This window comes from Apteryx rowi, unplaced genomic scaffold (genome assembly GCF_003343035.1).
Source record: "Apteryx rowi isolate R43461 unplaced genomic scaffold, aptRow1 scaffold_61, whole genome shotgun sequence".
Lineage (NCBI taxonomy): Eukaryota > Metazoa > Chordata > Aves > Apterygiformes > Apterygidae > Apteryx > Apteryx rowi.
In genome coordinates this window covers 675,250-694,504 of record NW_020450883.1, presented here as the reverse complement: position 1 = coordinate 694,504, position 19,255 = coordinate 675,250, and the positions used below count along the sequence as shown (strand labels likewise).

General features: G+C 36.7%; 2 protein-coding genes across 7 annotated transcripts in view; one reads left to right on the top strand and one right to left on the bottom strand.

Annotated features, from left to right (window-relative positions):
• GLDC (glycine decarboxylase) overlaps positions 1–9,241 on the top strand; it is a 42,344-nt gene extending 33,103 nt beyond the window's left edge. The window contains exons 17-24 of the mRNA XM_026083601.1: positions 503–652; positions 1,157–1,269; positions 1,864–2,005; positions 3,690–3,801; positions 5,132–5,227; positions 6,607–6,779; positions 7,527–7,607; positions 8,620–9,241. Of these exons, the coding sequence (XP_025939386.1) occupies positions 503–652; positions 1,157–1,269; positions 1,864–2,005; positions 3,690–3,801; positions 5,132–5,227; positions 6,607–6,779; positions 7,527–7,607; positions 8,620–8,763 (1,011 nt within the window). The 3' untranslated portion in view covers positions 8,764–9,241. The remainder of the gene's footprint in view (positions 1–502; positions 653–1,156; positions 1,270–1,863; positions 2,006–3,689; positions 3,802–5,131; positions 5,228–6,606; positions 6,780–7,526; positions 7,608–8,619) is intronic.
• A 3,249-nt stretch (positions 9,242–12,490) lies between these two features.
• The window catches only part of UHRF2 (ubiquitin like with PHD and ring finger domains 2), a 94,074-nt gene continuing 87,309 nt past the window's right edge, over positions 12,491–19,255 (bottom strand). For 3 of the 6 annotated variants that reach the window (XM_026083552.1, XM_026083556.1, XM_026083555.1), the window contains 5 exons: positions 18,901–19,038; positions 17,974–18,097; positions 17,402–17,565; positions 14,738–14,836; positions 12,491–13,089 (listed from right to left, as the gene is read on the bottom strand). In XM_026083552.1, the coding sequence (XP_025939337.1) occupies positions 12,943–13,089; positions 14,738–14,836; positions 17,402–17,565; positions 17,974–18,097; positions 18,901–19,038 (672 nt within the window). In that variant the 3' untranslated portion in view covers positions 12,491–12,942. Of the gene's footprint in view, positions 13,090–13,756; positions 13,949–14,737; positions 14,837–17,401; positions 17,566–17,973; positions 18,098–18,900; positions 19,039–19,255 lie in introns of all 6 variants that reach the window. The other 3 variants (XM_026083553.1, XM_026083557.1, XR_003256310.1) reach the window with 2 other exon arrangements.

Here is a 19,255-nt window from a genome sequence, read left to right as displayed (position 1 = left end):
CCACTGAGGAAGATGTTGCTAGGCAACTTTTTTTGGCTTTTTTGAGTAGAATGGCTGCAGGTGAATCTTGAGAATCCAAGGGATTAGCTGGACACGTTTCTAAAAATATATATTTGAGCAGGCTCCTATGGTAATAATAGAAATGTATTGCTGAAAGTAGGGGGATGGTCACTTGATCACATTACCTTTGAACACTAAATGTTGAACCTAGCTTGTTTTAAAGTCTCTCAGAAGTGATCATACGTACGTCTTTTTGTATCATGCCTTCTTCCCCAATTTAAAATTCTGGCTTGTTAAGACATCCAATTTTTTTTTCCATAGAGACTGCTGAAGGAAAGAGATCAGTATCTTTTGCTGTTGGTGACTTACACTGCCTGCTGATAGACTTGCTTCTCACCTGTAAAACACTTGATAGGCTTACCTACATGTTTTTGTAAAGATCCTCCATTGAGAAGCTTTATGAGCTTCAGTGACCTTGTCCTCTGTTTTCCCCCACCTCCAGGTGGATAAGCATAAGGAGAACCTGGCAGCCATCATGATCACGTACCCCTCTACCAACGGTGTATTTGAGGAGGAGATTGGAGACGTGTGTGATCTGGTTCACAAACATGGAGGCCAGGTTTACTTAGATGGAGCAAATATGAATGCCCAGGTGTGAAAACTATTATATAGATTTGTTACAATTGGGACTGTATTTTCACTGGAATAAATAAAAGTAACATAGCTTCACCACAAGATTATACAGTGTTTGGGTGAGAGAGGTGAGGCTTCCAAGAACAGTAGTAAAAATTAGATGGTGAAATAGCTCTTTAATTATCTGAGCTTTTCTCTAAATCTGTTACAAGATTTATGAGATCTGTTATAAAAAAAAAAAAGTTTGCTGAAAATAGTAATGGGAATTTTAAATGTCTTAGTCTGTTTAATCCTTTTCAAAAAGTCTTTACATATAAATAAGAATATCTAAAGCAAAAAATACTGTGTGCCTCAGTTCTTGTTTATGAAACAACATGTTAAAGGAAAACAAAGGCATGTAACACCTCTTACAGCCTAGTTTTCTTAAATGCAGTAACAGGTCTTAAAGCTTTAAAGGGCAATAATATTTAGGAGATCAGTTTGTATGTAAAGAACTTTTTGAGACAGAGTATGTCCTTCACAGGTGGGTCTTTGTCGTCCTGGGGATTATGGCTCCGATGTCTCTCACTTAAACCTTCACAAAACTTTTTGCATTCCCCATGGAGGAGGAGGACCTGGAATGGGACCAATAGGAGTGTGAGTAGCTTTTTACTAGCTTTTCTAGAATAAAAACAAACTTAGTGAGTCTCAATTGGCAGTTCACTGTATGTGAGAGCTGTACTGTTGTTTGTAAGCTTTTGTCTTTGGTCAGGTTGGTCCTGATCCACTGAATCACAAGTTCACATGTACTCCCAAGTCCTGACTTTTGTGCTGGCCCTTTACTATATACGGTACACCTGGCTCAGCAGCCTGTTTTCTGTGTAGGTGCAGAAATGGTCTGTGGGCTTTGAGAACTGATGCTGTATATAGTCCTGAATGCAGAGGTAGTGCATGAGGAGCAAATAAACAGGAATCTTTCCTATAGGGCAATCCTACTCCTTTAAAAATCATTTTGATTTTGATATCTGCATGAATAGATTGAAAACTGAGTACCATCCTCCATTGTCACCAGCTGTGCTAATATACTTGCGGTTGAAGAAGACATAGACTAGAGTCCCTGGTGGACTTCCTTTGGATGGAAGGTATAAGAGGCTACCTGAGCTGTCCAGGAATGATAACACAGAAGCGTATGTTTAAGTTCTAAAATCAGCGTTGATTTTGTTTATTTGTTTGTTTGCTTTTTTGTTTTAGGAAGAAACATTTGGCTCCCTACTTGCCTACCCATCCTGTCATCAGAATGCAGATGGATAAGGATGCATGTCCTTTGGGTACTGTCAGTGCTGCACCTTGGGGTTCTAGCGCTATATTGCCTATATCTTGGGTGTATATCAAGGTGGGTAGACTTTTCTAAGGAGTATGAGCTGAGGGTCTGTTTCTGTTTAAGTGAGTCTAAAGACCCCTATCACTGAAATCACATAAACAGTCTAAGAGTAACTCTTTATATGCTATTTGCACAGACTGTAATGCATCTGAAGATGGTGATCATGATGACAGATCGCTTAGATCCTTTGAAGCTCCTTGTTTTGCAGTAGAATAATACAACAACCTATTGCCCCCAGTGGGGCTGTGACTGTTGCAATTACCAATATAGAAAGGATGGCAATACATATGCTGTGAATATGCAGCCTGTTTGATTCTTCTGTCTCTTGTCTGTAATATTTCTTGAGGCATGGACAATAAGCCCATAAGACAGAAAGCTGCCATCAGGCTTGCCTCTCCACTGTCTCTGACTTGAAAGTTTTCATATTTGAAGAGCTGCTTGGTAATTAGAGTTTTTCCTAGAGTATTTTTGGCTGTATGCTGCAATAGCGTTATCTGACCTGTGCGATATTTAACTTTCCAAAATCTGTTTAAAAAGAGAACAACTTGAATTCCAGAAGATTTTACTGAGTTTGGAAAATGAACTTAGTTTTGACTTTGGATGTGTGACAACTTGATCATGATCTAAATAATTTTTTAATGATTTGCAGTCTGCTAAGTCTGTAAATATTTGGTAACATACATGGAAGTAGTCAGCCAAAAGAGATGAATGTAGACTCAAATCTTATTTCAGAAGAGGGTGTTCTAGGGTTCTGCACACTATTTAAAGCTTTCAGTGAGAGAAAGAGTTGCAATAGTGAACTTCAGGACAATGTCATTCAGAGTATCTCATAATCAGTTTGATACCTGCCCTGGAAACATCCACCCCTGGCAAACCAACTCTCACTGGATTTGAAAGTAGCAAGTACCAGCTGGTACAACTTCTGTGGTTACAAAATACTACAGTTCCTATTACAGAATATTCAAACAACTGTGGTAAAATTTAAGAGAAGCTATTTCTTCACAATGCAAAGTACCATCTGTTTAGGCTTTCTCATCTGAAAGGACTATCTTGAAGGCTGCTCTGCCATTCTTCTGTGCCAACTTAACTTCTAGGTGTAGTGTTAGGAAATTCGGACACCACTCAATTCCAGCACTTTATACCATGGGTTAACAGAGAAATAAGTATACTTCTGTGTTCATTTGGCTCTGAATTTTGTTAATATACAGTGTCATCCACAGCACCAGCAAGCAGAATTTGAGTTGCTGGGATAATTTGTAAATATAGTAAAAATAGCTTTTTGGGCAGCTCTGTGAACTGCCCTTCCCCTGGGGATAAAGATGGTGACAGGCAGCATGTACAGGTCTTGGAGTTGATGAAATTTGTGAGTTCTACTCACTTTTTTCTATTTGCTTCAAAGCTATTTAGTTTGAGGAAAGGTTTGGATTGTTTGCTCATCTGTTTTAAGCAAATACTCTTATGTAATAAGCAGTCTTATAAGCCATGTGTACCCAAGATACCAGAGTTGCACTGAAGTAATGCCCATTGCTTTTCTCTTAGTGTAGTATGGAGAAGTTAAGTATAATAGCTGCATGATTACCTTATAATTAGTCAGATGACGTAAGGTGCTGTTGCCTATCATGTTTGCCCATTACTAGAACATGCTTAGGTTGCTTGGGGTTTTCAGATCTGTTTCTTTGTGTTATTCCTCTTTCAGACAATGGGAGGAAAGGGTCTTAAACATGCTTCTGAGATTGCTATATTAAATGCAAACTACATGGCAAAGAGGCTAGAGAAGCACTACAAAATCCTTTTCAGAGGAGTAAAAGGCAAGTATTGAACACTTCTTGTTTTCTTGTGACTGAGATGACTTTTTTCTAACTAACTTTTAATGTAAAAGTTGGATTGTAATGTGGTCTCTTGTTTAATACTGTGCGGTAGCTGAATCTCAGCATTCTCCTGATGCAGTTCATAAGGAGAGGAATAACCTGCCACACTAGTTGTGTAGCGGTATCACAAGGGAACTGAGAGATGCAGAAGTAGAAGAAAAAGTGCTGATTTGTAATTAGATGAAATAATGACATAAGATAGAATGAACTTCTGCATCAGATTGTTCTTCTTAAAGTCTATTAGCAGATTAATGAAAGAGTGCAAAAAGGGGAAGCTGCAATGTTGAGACCTCCAAATATCCCACAACCAAAGGCACAACAATTAAAATTTGAAAAAATTTTTGGACCTGTACTTTTCCTTGCACACATTTTCTCTGAAAGACGATAAATTTCTCTTCTCATTCCCACCCTTATTTTCCTTTGGGAGAAGGGGGGAGAATGCCTTTAGCAATGCAAAATACTACAGCTGCATTGTAGTTCCTCAAGTCTGTGCAACCCTTTCTTGAATGTGTTCCAGCTGTGGTCCTTCTGTCTTATTCAGTGTTTTTGTCCTGCTTTAAGAGATGAAAGAATTACCTATTAAGATAGATTGTTGTAGCTATCACAGCATAATATTTTACTTTTTGCTGAAGTTGAATGGCACCAAAAAACTCTAAATCCAATATGTATGCTATTCAAAGTGTGCATGCTTTAACCTTAAGAGACTACATGTTAGTTGAATCTGCAGATTGTATTTTAAGAGACTATACTATTTTGTGATGGAAGCAAATGAAGTTGCAAATTTTGAAAGGTTCAGTAATGAAATAAAACCAGGTTCTTCTGACTAATGGATGTAAGTTTAAATGAATCTGCCTCTAGCCTCTATATAGTACCAGATTTGAGCTCCTCTCCTGCATAATTTGAAACTGATCATCTTGTACACTACTAATTTGAGAAGCTTGAGAGAAAGCCTGGAACCCAAATGGTGCTAGACAACTAATTAATTATTTTTCAGTGTATTTGTAAATATTGCAGTCTGCTTTGAGCACTCTTCCCAGTTCTGATCTTAGAAAATGAGGCCTTTTCTTAACATACTGGGACTCAGAAATGGCTAATCTTCAAATACTGCATTGTATCTCTTACCTATCAGTTTCTCAAGTTTGAGTTTTTCCCTGAGTATACATTTCTTACTTGTCTTTCTTCCATGTTCTCTGCCAAACCCATGAGAATAAACTGGCAGACTACAGTATTCTCCTAGCAAGTAAGCACGGTATACTTTTTTTGTTTACAGGTTATGTAGCCCATGAATTCATTTTGGATACAAGACCTTTCAAAAAAACAGCAAATATTGAAGCTGTAGATCTTGCTAAGAGACTTCAGGATTATGGTGAGACAAAGGATTTTTTTTTCTTTTTTAAAATAGCAGGTTAAGTGAGAATTTCTTAAACCTCTTTTAAAGAGTACCAAAACCATTGCAGTCCTGTGCTTCTGGATGGTGAATCTGCCATGATAATCTCAGGAGTGTCCATCCTTGGAGATATTCAAAAGCCATCTGGACAGTCCTGGGCAACCTGCTCTAGGTGACCCTGCTTGAGCAGGGGAGTTGGACTAGATCTCCAGAGGTGCCTTCCAACACCAACCATGCTGTGATTCTGTGTACTCGTGTTCGTTAAGGGCTTAGAGAGCTATTTGCATCAGCTGAGTGATAGTAACTGCTTATGAGTCTGCTGCTACCTCCCCATTTCTATAAACTGCCCTCTCAAATTTGTGATGACATGATGTGCAGCAACATGAGCAAGTGGGCTGGAACCAAGATTACATCAGCCATGCATAGAAAATAAACATAAAAGCTTTTGAAGTAGGATAATGGGATTTGAACACCTGCTTCATCATACAGTCTAGGTGAAAGTGTTCCCCCTGGGCTGGGCACTCCAGAGATGCCCTCTGTTACCTGTTTATGTTTGTTCTGAGGCATCTGGTTGATTCTGGTGACTGTAAAAGATGAACTGTTGAACTGCTTGATTCCAGCTGACCCTCCAACTATGCTTCTAACATCTTATGAGTAAAAGTTGTTTTACTGGGTAGTAAAACACTATCCAGTGTTTTAATACCTTGTCAGTGAAATAAATAATCGAAAAGTCTTGATAGCAAAAAATTCCTCCCTGCTCTTTGTAGAGGGCTGCTACAGTCTTGAATAGACTGGACCACTTTAAACAAACTTTTCCATACATATGAAGGTGAGTTGTCTGGGTAAATTTAAGTTTCATCCCCTGCAACCTGACTAAAAGTGTCACAAGGCTGTAATTAGCACTAGTGCAGAATAGGAATCATGAGAGAAGACCACCTTTTCTTTTTATCTTGTTTCTCAGTTGGACAAATCTACACTTTGCCACTCAGCCTGTCATAAGAAGGTAAAGTTACAAACACTTTTATTGAATTGAGCAGAAGGGGACAGCAATCACCTTGGGAAGAAGTATTATTTCGGGCTGAAAATTAACAAAGCCAGAAGTGCAGGTTTTAAGAGCATATCATGAAATCCACGTGTAACTCTAAATTCTATCATAAAGACCKCAATAGACTAATACTTCAGGGTTCAAAACTAAGATATTTGAACAGTCTCTCACCTCTATAACTATACTGCCAACCTGTATGTTCTGTCCTGTAAAGAGTCCTGTTACAGAAAGGACTAAATTTGTAAATCTGTGCTAGCTAATGCTTATATAAAATCATAACCTGTTGTCAGCGACTGGATTTCTTTTTCATCAGGTTTTCATGCTCCAACCATGTCCTGGCCAGTGGCAGGAACACTTATGATTGAACCAACAGAGTCTGAAGACAAGGCAGAACTGGATAGATTTTGTGATGCAATGATCAATATTCGACAAGAAATTGCTGAAATAGAGGAGGGCAGGATGGACCCCCAAGTTAACCCACTAAAGGTAAGATGACACGTAGATCAAGTCACCAACATAACTTAGCCTTTGAGACCACTTCCTAGTTTTTCAGTACTCTGCAAAAATAACTGCATGCAAAAGCTGGCGTGAACATTGCCAGGTTGAATGTCACAAGCATGAATGGTAGTTAAGGATCCCATACTAATTTCTTCCTGAAATTTTACTTTTCTAAAAACTTTTTCAAAATTTGAATTTTGATTCTCTCCCCCACCAAGTCAAAGGTCTAGCCTTTACTGAGAGACTGGAGAAAGTTATTTAAGGAAGCATATGATCTATGTGTCTGTTTCTGGGTCTTCTCAAAATGATGAAGAGATGCTTATTTATCTGATTTAAGAAGCGAGGTTGAACAGCCTTAAAAGTAACTGTAAAATAAAAAACAGAAAGAAATATTTTAGCAACTATAGCACAAAAAGGCTATTAGTTCAATTTTCACAGTAACTGTTCTAATGCTGCACTGTATTTTTAAATGCCAGGGGAATTTTTAGTAAAAAGTTAGATGAATATTCAGATGTCAGATAGTAATATCTTTAGCCAAATTCAAAAATCGAGATTCTGTCTTGCTTCCTGTTTTAGATGTCTTTTTTTTTTCCGGATACACTATATTCTCAAGAGAACCTCTAGGCATTAAACTCAACTATTTGTATGTAGTAATGTGGATTTGAAGGATGGTTCACACTAGCACAGTCAGTTAAACTCAGTAATTTCACATGTCTTAACATCTTTCTGCTGTAGATGTCACCACATACTCTGAACTGTATCACTTCTTCGAAGTGGGATCGTCCTTATTCCAGAGAAGCAGCAGCCTTCCCACTGGTGAGTAAACAATGGAAACCTAATGATTTGGTGATATGTAAATTTGCCATCTGCTCTGTGGTTTTCTGGGCTGTTGTAGAAGAACCAATCTGATGATAGGAGTAACAACTTTAGAGCCTTTCTAATGTTACTGAATTTTTAAAAGTGTGTGAGCTCTACAGCAGTCCTATTAAATTTGTTTTTCAAGAAAAAAATCTTTAAAAAGTCTCTACACATAGAGTGCAAACTTTGATTTCTAAATCTCAGCATTTCAATATTGGATATTCTTACTGGAAAGCACATTGGAATTCCAGTCAGTTCAGAGCCTCCCAAAACCACCCCATATCATGTTCAAAGCTCTGCTCCAAAGAACTTAAATGAAGGTTTGACAAGATGCAAGGGCCACATGGTTCAAACAACACTAACGTGAGCCAACTACAAAAAAAGGCTAGATTGGAACTGGACACCAGACATGTCAAACATCTTCAGAGGACTATCCAAATTTGCTTCCAGAATCTTAACAGATGATTTAGAACTTAACTATATGTGTAACTTTTCTCACTTGAAACCAAATTGTATCTACTTTAATGGTATTTACTATTTCAAAGAGGAAGAATTTAATTAATTGCACTGTGAACTTTGCTCAATATAAATTATCTGAAAGAAGGGAGAAAAGCAAGGTGGCACAGATCTTGCTATCTATCTCCTCCACTTTTCCTTGGTTCCTATCTGTTAGCCAGTTATTCATAGGACACTGTTTGTTTGTTTTTTAAATCCCATGATAACTGCTTCTTTGAAAGCCTTTTTTGGAAGACAGGGTTACATTCTTTGAGAATCTAAGTATTGTTTTGACTGCCAACCCTATTCCAGCATCCTTGTTAGATTTCAGGGACTGCAAATAGCTTTGAGGTATGATTTCCCTTTAAAAATCCACTTCAGCATTTTTCATTCTTAAACTAGCATCTATTACACTTGCACAAATTTTCTTAGTATGACAGATAAAATAATTAGCCAATTCTTTTTCTGTGTTTAGCCTTTTGTGAAGCCTGAAAGCAAGTTTTGGCCCACAATTGCTCGCATTGATGACATATATGGAGATCAACATCTGGTTTGTACCTGCCCACCAATGGAAGCTTATGAATCTCCCTTTTCTGAACAGAAGAGAGCATCTTCGTAACGCTGCCTCCAGCTGCCTGGATTTCTGAGTCCATCAGGATGGCTTTTTTGTCCCAGACCTGATAGGGGATTTATATACTGTGTATATTTGGGGTAATCTCCACATTTTTTAATTGAATCACTGCTCAGTTAAAATGTAAATACAATCAGTGTATTAGGTGTAAGCAAAATGTGTTAGTTCCACAGCAGTTGATAGAGTTGCCTTGATTCAGGCTAAAGTTTTAACAGTTAACATAGAATTTTCAAAACAGTATGGAAAATATGTTGCAAGAAAAAGTAAAATAGATGCAGGTGCATAAGGCAATAGCAATGAACATTAACTGCAGAAGTAATTGTTTGTATTTTGTAAAAACAGATGAAGTAGATATTGTTTAATTTACTTCACTGATTACCACCAGCCTTGCTAGTGTTCATATTTCTTACCTGTTTTTTTACTACCAATGTTAGTGTTGCAATAAAAATTGGTCAGTTTTAAGTGTTGTCATATTTTGGATCTTAACTTTTGAAGTAGATTTATCTAACAGAGCAGTATAAAAATAAGGCCTGTTTTAAGTTCTGATTTGTCAGAACTGCCACAGTAATAACAGATGCTACACAAAGTAAAATAATGTCAGATTTTATATATCTGTGTTTCTCATGAGCTAGCTACAATGATTAATCTTACTTTTTTTCTATATCACATCAGTTTTTCTTTGTAGTTCCTCTACAGGTTATCAAACAGCTTTTCTAACATACTCTGAACTGTTAACTTGTCTAAGTATGCTTCTTCCATAATATCTCAAACCTCTTATTTTGAATAGTAGCTTTAGTTTAGGCACTGTACTCGCCTTGCCTTGTCTTGACATGCAAGTCTACGGCTTATGTAAAAACTATTTCAAACTTTCACTCTCGCCTTCCAAGAAGACCAACAGCACATCCTGAGACCAGAGTCCTGCTGCTAAACATAATGCTATATTCACTTAAAAAGTATCCCAAATCCTTAAACAGGAGTATTTTATAATCTGTTCCCATCATTTAGGCTTAAAAGTGAAACTTACCTAGACAGTGCATGTGACAGTAAAATAGTGTATTTGGAAGGAACTTGAGAGCTCTTTTGTGCAGATAGTTAGACAAACTAACTCAGCCACATGAAGCAGGATTTTGGTGCCTCAGGAAGGTACTGTAGAAACATTCAGACTGGGGAAAGACTGCACATTTCTACGCTCTCTAAATAGTAGTTATTGGAACTCTTCTTGAAGGTTCAGGCACATAAATGCCTGGGGGCTTTCTCTGAAGAGACACAGATGAGGCTAGTGCTTATAGCACTATTTTAAGTACTGTACTTTTGTGCCCTGTATAGTGGAGGTCTTGGAGTTGCAATTCTTTATCTATATCTACCTCATAGCTTCCATGCAGGAATTCAACAGAGAGACTGCAGGTAACAGGAGACAGCAAGGGATTTCATTAAAGGAAGGCTGGGCCAGAAACCAATTTTGATGTAAAAAGCTGCATCTGGGTCCTAAGATGTCTGAATACATATGTAAGAATAGTAGTACATTCTGCATTAGAAAATTTTACTGAAAAAGGCATTCTTTTAGTAGCTACTGATATAGCACTAATGGGGGAGGGTATAAAATTGTGGTACACCACTGCAAACTCTACTTGTAATATAAGGGAAGACAAGCTTTCTGAGTTGCCAGCCTAAGTCCACAAAGTTTTGCCAGGCTACTTCAGTGTTTATGTCAGTTTCACATTGCCTGATTATGTCTGCCACTGAAAAAAATCTAAAAAAAATTAATTTTTTTATGTTTTAGTACTGAATGGAGAATCTCCCATGGCTGACTTTAAACTGACAACTTGGCAACTAGTGGTAGATTCATATTAAGCTCAAAGAGATCATCCTACATTAATATGAACCAGAAACAACCATGTTTCTAGTAAACAGGATTCACTAACTTCTGAACAAGAAAAAAAAAAACAAATTCTTAGAACAGTTTCTTGGCAAACATAATCTGAACTATTCACCTTCTCTACTCAGCTAAAAATAAACACAGAAATGTTCAGAAAACAAATACTGAACACTAACCAATGCAAATTTAAGGCTGGGGGGGGGTGCATGAATTAGAAGTTGCTGCCTTCTATGCAGAGTTTTGAGAGATTTCCCTCTTAAAATGATGCATTAACTCATCAGTTAATAGGTAAAAGCCATCAAATAATAGGAAAAAAAAACATCAAAAGGTATGTAATACTTCACAACATTCATCTATCAAATAAAAAGTTGCAGATCTTATGGTCTTATTGCATGGATGAATATGATTGTTACAGAGGTAAAATTACATCTGTTTTCACAATGAAGTATTGAGCTACCATTTTGTAAAAAAACAGGACTCAAGAATCTATCCACAGCTCTTTGAAACTGTATGCTTAACCATAAGAGGTAATTCTTCCAAAACTGTTCAGCAAGTTTTACATTTCAGAGAGGATGATGTATATACTTCTCCAATGTGAATGAACATGTTGAGAAGGCCTCAGAGAAGTGCTTTTACATAAAGCTATAAAATTAACAGTAGTACCTTACTGATGTCCTAATGTAGCCTAAAATTGAAAGGTATTTCAAAAATGGTACTCCATATTCAAATATCTGAAATGCAAATTCACACTTGATGTTCCAAAACCAGGTATTTCATATTTCAAAGATCTGAAATACACATTCACAAAACTGCTATATATAAAAATAAAAAGATCCCCCCACCACCCCAAAATAATATGCCTTCCATCTCCTCCCAGCCTCACAACACATCTACTTTGTAGGCTATCACCATCAGCGCAGCCCCCTGACTACACAGGTAGCCTCTGCCTGGTGGCTGCGCCGGCCGCACCGCTGCACCTGTTGCAGGTCCTGGGACTCCTCTGGTCATGGACCAAGCGCTACCACGCTGCTCTCAGGTGTTCAGCAGAGATCCGATTGCTACACCAGAGCCACTGCTATAGAATATATATGTACCCAGTGTGTTAAATCCATGAATATATGTTGGGTTATATTTTCTTAATTTCTTGGGAGAAAAAAGCCCTCTGTGAGTCAACATTGTTCTTTTTTTCTTGATGAATGAGTTAAGGAATATAAAGCTTCATCTTTGAAAAATAAGCAGCCCCCATAAAACATTTAGTAATCTGAAAACAACACCTCCTTTTTACAGGTCATGAATTAAATAAGTTTGGATAATAGGGGAAAAAAAACAAAATTAGCAACTTTTCTGAATCATAAAATATTTAATAAGGTATATTTGGGGGGGAAATATATTGTATATAAAATTTCAGATCACAATATGAAGCTATTTGAACCCTCTCCAAGCTAGCACTGCCTTCAATGCTGTGTAGATGTATTGCCACTGATACAAGACCTACTAAAAGCATACAGTTTAACTAATACAGAAGTGGCTTTTTTCATATGAAATATTTTTTACACAACTAGAGTGTCTTGAATACCCTCTTTAAGTGCAAAAAACACAGATCACTTTACACTAATGCAGCAACAATGCATTCATATTGTTCTCATTAGTCATTAGTAGTCAACTTGCATAAGATACAAGAAAAAGCACAATGAAGCTCACAAAAATAGACTAAAAATCAGCCTGTTCTTGCAAAAAAATACAGCATAATGGAAGAAAAAGACAAAAAAGGATTATGCACACCACAGAATTTGCTGTTCTTTAATCCAGCTGGCTTAAGTGCTGTTTCTGTTTTTTTGCTGTTTTTTGTGGGTTTTTGTTTTGGTTTGTTTTTTTTTTTGTAAATCAAACCACATGGACCAGGCACAACTAATATTCAGGAGGCAGTGTGTAGCTAAAACTTCACTGAACTTTTTATCATCCCCACAATTTATTTTCCTCTGTCCTGAGGTAGTTACAAAAACAAATCATAAATAAAGCATCAGCTAGGCCAGTTAGAGCTGAGGCTTTTTTTTTCTTTAAAAACTACTTGTCAACTGGCCAAAACTACCTTTGATGTTAAAAGACAGCTGAGAATTAGAGTTCTCACTACACAAAAAAGATGGCTATGAGGGGAAGAGGGTTAGCTGCTTCAAAATGTGACAATATATTGAGTCCCATCAAGCTGGCTGGTCCACTGTTGAATTTCCCATGTTTGCTCTCCTGTACTGTCTATAAAGTCACTGAGAGAAGTTTGGAAGGATCTGAGCACATCATCGTCCTTTACTGTAACCAGGGAAGAACTGGTCCAGTAATGTCTGCAGTATCTTGTTGGGAACCATGGTGTAGCCCTTTCCCAGGTCATAGCGGCAGGCAGGGCAGGTGAAGACTTCAGCTCTGAAGGAGCGCTGTAAACAACTCTAGGACATACAAAGATAAAGAAGTAAATTGTCAGAACTTTGCTTTACATTGACAGCTTAACCACCAAAACCTAAAGAATTACTATAAACCAAAGACACAACTGCCTGTACTTCCAGAAAAAGGAAGTTATAAAGTCCTTGGGTGCCTATATCTGCCTATAGGGTTAAAATGACCTAGCAAAAGAACTCTGCTCTTGGCCAGGATGTGAAACGTGTTTGGGAAGAAGTAAGAAAGGACCACTACTGAGATTTCCCCTTCATTTCCATTAATGCCTCCCTGTGAATCAGAGCTACACCTGCAGTTTCTTTCTAGCATCGCTGTTAGATCGCAACAGTATTTCAGATCTTCAATTCAAGCTGTAGCTGAATATAAAGGTACAGCTTTTATCTAAAAACCTGCATCTACCTCATCTGGTAAGATTCGGTTAAGCCAGTTAAAGATGTGTAAAATAATCAAATGCATTACATTCAATACAATCTCTAACACAGTGGTATCAGCATTACCCTTTCTTTGTTAGCACAGGCTGCAGCAGAGAGCTGAAGCATGCAAGTTTAATATGAGAAATTATTCAGGGCAGATATATGCCTAAACAGCAACACAATTTGACTAACAAACTATTCCCTAAAGCTTTAACTAGATATTATTTTCTATCTGCAAATTACTTACTGACAGCTTCAAATTCTGTGCTTTCTGAGCTTGTTGCCATTCAGCTTTCTCTTCTCCATGGTTTTTCAATTTTCATCACTCTAAATATTAACCCCTTCATAAACTTTTGCCTCTATGTAACAGCAATGTCTTTGAAGAAGAAATAATCATCCTGTATGCGAGCATCAGATCTCTGTTTATGATTGCCAGGGGCTATCCATAACAACAAAGTGAGTTACAGTGGGTTAATATATACCTTCTTAAACAATGAATTTATATCATCAGATACTGTACTAGGAAGATAATCAGTTTGAGTCCTTTTAGGCTTTTAGGCAGAAACGTTAGATATGACAGGCACAGTTTAAATATTCACCTTCAGTGCATGACTCTATGCACTTGTGCTATAAAAATTAACTCTACTACAAATTGGATTCCAGACTCCTTATGTCGTATCCAACTGTTCAAGATTTTAAGATACACAACTTTTAAATTAATGTCTCTATTTAACACAACTTCTTCATCCCTCCTACTAAATATAATTAGGCTGAGAACATGATAAAATAACTTATTCCTAATAAGCTGAAATTTTTTTTGTGTTTACCCTGTATCTTTTCAACGACTCTTAATAAAAGTGTAGCCCATTTTTTTATTCCTTAGTCATATAAAAATAAATTACTGTTACTATACCAACATCAATCTCCTGGACCAAACAAATTCCTACAGTAATTCCACTAATTACAATGGAATGACAGCAATGATCAGCTTGACTCATTACATCTATAAGGAATTATACTAAATATGCTTTTACCTTCCACTTTTTTTTTTTCTTCCAAAATAAAATTAAGATTACTTGAATACACAGCAATCACTAAAGGCAAACTTGTTACGTTTTCTTGCTCATAATGCTAGGCAATAATTGTCTTTCTAAAATGCACTTTGGCTCTGGTGACTGGTGTCTCAGAGCCAAAAAAAAGCACAGAGCAAGACAGAGTTCATTCTTACTTTGCAGACGTTGTGGAGGCACTCTGTTGTCACTGGCTGGTAAACCAGCTCCTGGCAGCAGACACACATAAAGGATTGTTCCAGTTTCTTCAGAAAATTCTAATGTAGGGCAAAGGAATAAAAGAGTCAAATTCTATTAAAGGCACACCCACAAATATGCAAGCAAACATAAAAATAAAAGCATGTTTATTTTAACTAAGCTAATTTTTTTTCAAACTACAGTGCCCTACTTCTGTAATTACTACACACATTTATATTATTTTCAAAGTTAGGTGCCAAATTCACACTGAACTTTCAGACCTAATCTGGGAAAATAAGTTGGCCCTCTGAAAATCTGACAAATACACACATACATTTATGAGATGCTCATATAATGCAGCTGTTACTCTTTCGCTAAACTCAGTTAGCAATGAATAAAAATATTACACAAGTACTGGAAGCTGTGAAATTCAATGCACAATGTAATTAGACAATAGCTTTACCTTGCAAAGAGACTACTTATACTGAAACTTTTCTACTGTCTTCAGGACTCACTCTAAGTTTCAGATCTCCTTCCAGAGCCAACCAGCATGAAGCCTATACTGATAGATATTTTTATAAAAGCATTCTCACACCCCCTGCTACTGTTATCTATACCTATCTGCTGCTCATACATATTATACTGCTGTTCACAGCCTCTTCCTTCATGGCATGAGAACGGAAGCATGTTTTCTCTGTTTGTATTCAGTGGACAGTACAGCTTTTGTAAATGCTGCTTATTCCATTAACATGATGAACTTTCGGAAGTTCTTAAATCCTCCCTATTCACGAGAAGCAGAGAGTGATTTCTAAAAGTAATCAGGAAGCAGGTCCACAACCACAATTTCTCTGCTCTTCCACAATTCAGAGAATGAAGGTTTTAAGCATTATTTATTTGTACATGAGTATTGTTATAAATAAAACAAAACAGATCATCAGGCCCCTCAAGCCTGAATCTTAGCACAGACAATTCAGAGGCTAGTATCTATATTTGGTGTTTGTTGCTAGAAATTCATACCCATGAAAGATCTCTGCTTCTCTGCCAAGGGAGAAGAAAAGTACCTTACGCTACTTCTATTAAGAAAGTCACCTCTGCAGCTCCTGTTGTGATTATGGACTATGGCTAGCTTAATTGCTTCTTCTGACCTCACTCTCCAATTTATCTGCATTAGGTAAAAGAACCTCCCCGGCTTTTCTGTCTTCTCTGAGCAGCTCTGAGGAATGTCAGATACATTTGTATCATCATGTATTTTACACATACAAGCATGCTTATCTCTGGTATGTCAGTGATCTGCAAATATCTAAAAAATACCAGCGTGGGTATAGAGAGAGAAAAAAAAAAGTAGGTTTACAGTTACTCAAAATACAGTATTGTGCAATCATTTTTAAATTATCAGATATATCTTAAACTATACCTTCTGAAATGGAAAGGTGGTGGTTTCAAGCAAAAGGCTTATATTTTCATTGCAGCTACATAAAACTAGCTCTCTAATTCCCACTGGCTTTAGTGGCAACCATATAGAACTGTTATCAAAATTATGTGTAGGAATCTGTAGAAAAATGACTTGCTAGTAATTGGACTGCCTTTAAAATACTTTTTTTCTCCTTTTTTTTAGAAACATATCTCTCTATTGCCTTCCATCATGTACAATCTTAAGAGYTGAAATTCTTTCTAATCAATTACAAACACTAGACAGTACAAAGATAAAAGAGGTAGTAACTTTATAGTATTTTACTGTAATAACTTTACAGTATCAGCTCATACACAAATAGAAGTACAGTAGCATTATAGCCAAGATGATAGCACTGTAAGTGGAAGAACAGAGTTATAGAGGTTTTTTCTGTCACAGAAACAGCAAAAACATCCAGAGCTAATTCTCAAATTAACAGATTATGTATGTTCATTTTTAGGCATCCATTTTCCAGCTAACAGCTTGTTTTTTTTCCTGAGTTGTTTTTGACCTTTATCAAGTCACTTTAACTTCTTAGTGCCTTCATTTCTTATTCTGCAAAACAGCTAAAATAACTGAACTTGATATTGATAAGACTAGTTATCACTGAAGAACATAATACGTCGGGGGATATTCCTTCTGTAGGTTTTTTTGTGCTAGTGCCTAGTCTCTTCTTGAACTATTCTTCCTATTTTCTGGACATGTAGGGGGAGGGAAGTATTTCTTTTCATACTTATTTTCATTCCAYATGCAAGTTTTAAAGTTTGAAGATGACAATACTTCTGTCTCCTTCTCAAACAAAGAAAGAAAATGATATTTGCTGTTATTTCTGTCTAAAGAAAAAGTAGTGACTGGAACCATCTTTCCTCAGGTCTTATTTCTCATGTCAGGACTGCACAAAAATGTATTTTCAGAGAAAAATGCATTACCTTCAAAATAAAAGCCAATACTTTTTACATTAATATGGCATTTTGAGCAAGAAGAGAACCCTACTATGTAGGTGCAAACCTAGTCATCAGTAACAAAATCTACTGTTTCCTTGAAATCTGAATCCTGCAAAAAAAAACAATGCTAGAAATAGTATATACTCAGCAAAAGTTCAACCAGAAAATTAAGTTTTAAGAAAGACTCAGATTTTTCCTTACACTATAAAGAACAGTTAAAAATTAAAAATTCAAGCATGCACCAAACATACTGGTCCTTCCTTAAGAGAAGCAAGTACTTCATCCCACAGTTTCTGGTTCATGCAGTCTTCTCTAATCAGCCACTGCTGCTCTTGGGTCAGCTGGAAAGCCTCTCCTTTCCCTCCATCTCCCATTCTCATGGCTTTGGATGTATTTGTAGGTTCCTCTGTGCCTGCTTAAGATTACAACCGTGAGACACAGTAACAACAGAGAGTTAGCCCGAACTAGCAAAAGGGAAAGACAAAACTGTCTCTAAAAGGCTGAAACATGGACCACACCCATGTGATGCTGAAATAAAGTCCCTACTCCAACTAATACTGCTAGCGTTATTTTGGACTGCAGTACACAGTTGCACAGAAGACTGTTCCTTTTTCTACGGAGCTTAAAGAAAAAAAAAATCCTTAAATGTAGTAAACAGCATCTTAAAACCCCTTCCCTACTACCTTGTTACTGAACATTTGCTTAACATTTTATATTTATACTCCAAAAATCTTCCTGCTTCTGCAAAGTTTTTATGCTTTTGGCTTAATAAACACAACATGACAGTCTTCACTGATGAATGCTAAAAAGTAAAAAGAAATACCATCATCAATTGTCCTTTTCTGGTTTCCATTACTCTGGCTGGTTGGCTCCTGTTTCACAGTTTGCTTTTTAACCTTATCTTTCTTCTCCTTACTAGCCATGGCTTCCAAATAACCTTCTGGATACTAAAATAAAAAAATATTCATTTAAAACAAAACCCACTGGCATACAGGAATTCCCAAATACCAACAAGACTAACTTCTAAAGGACTCTAAAACCCGATGACTACATATTGAAATAATTTTAAAAGATTTAGAAACCTACATGAAGGAGAAAACTTCTAAATGAGTATCTATTTTTAGAAAATTGTAGTCAAGTCGAAGGATCTGATCTGGACTGGACTGTATTAAAAGGAACCTGATATCCATATCTACGTCCTTCCAGATATAAAAATCAGCAAGCTGAAGTTGAAGATGCTGGCAAAACAAACCATTGACTTTCTGAAGAAAGAAACACTACGTTACTTCTTTCAATCTTTCACGGATTCTGCAGTGGCCAGTCCTCATGGGTTAGTTTACTTCCCCACCTGAAATACATTATCTATACAAATCACTCACTCTCACATAGGAAAAAATACATACAAATGTGTAGTTTTCATGAATCCTCAGAGAGACTCAACTATTACAAAAGTTAATCATATAAATTGTACCCAGCATAAGAATCACAAAACCAGATTCAAAATCTTAATTTTCTAATCCACATATACAAAACAATGCACCAAGAGGTGGAAAGTTTCATCCACAATTCCTTCTGCTTTGTTGGTATTATAAGATTTTTCCAGTTTGCAGATAATCTTAAGAGTTTTTTAGTATTAGATCCTGCCACAGTGAAGTAGAAGAAAGAAAAGGGTCTTGAATTTAACTCTGATTCCTATTTCTGGAATTTATTTATTTGAACTAAGAACAACTTTGTGCACACTGACTCTGACCTGTACGCTCAGACCCAGTTTCTTTGACCGCTCCATTCCTTCTGAAGTCCAAGGCGCAGGCTCAACATCATCTCTTCTCAGAAGGTAGCGCCAAACTAAAAATCCACATTTTCCAATTTCTGGCCAATATTTCACCACCTAAGTAACAATAAAAATTTACTGTCATAAACATTATAAACTTTCATTATAAACATTATAAACAATGTAAACAATTATAAACATGTAATCAATGTTTATAAAATGTCACTATAAACATTATTTGCTATCATAATCATATATTCTATCTAATCTAATTTAAGAAAATCTGGACAGATATTCAATGGTCACTCTGCTAAGCAGTCATTATTTTATCACA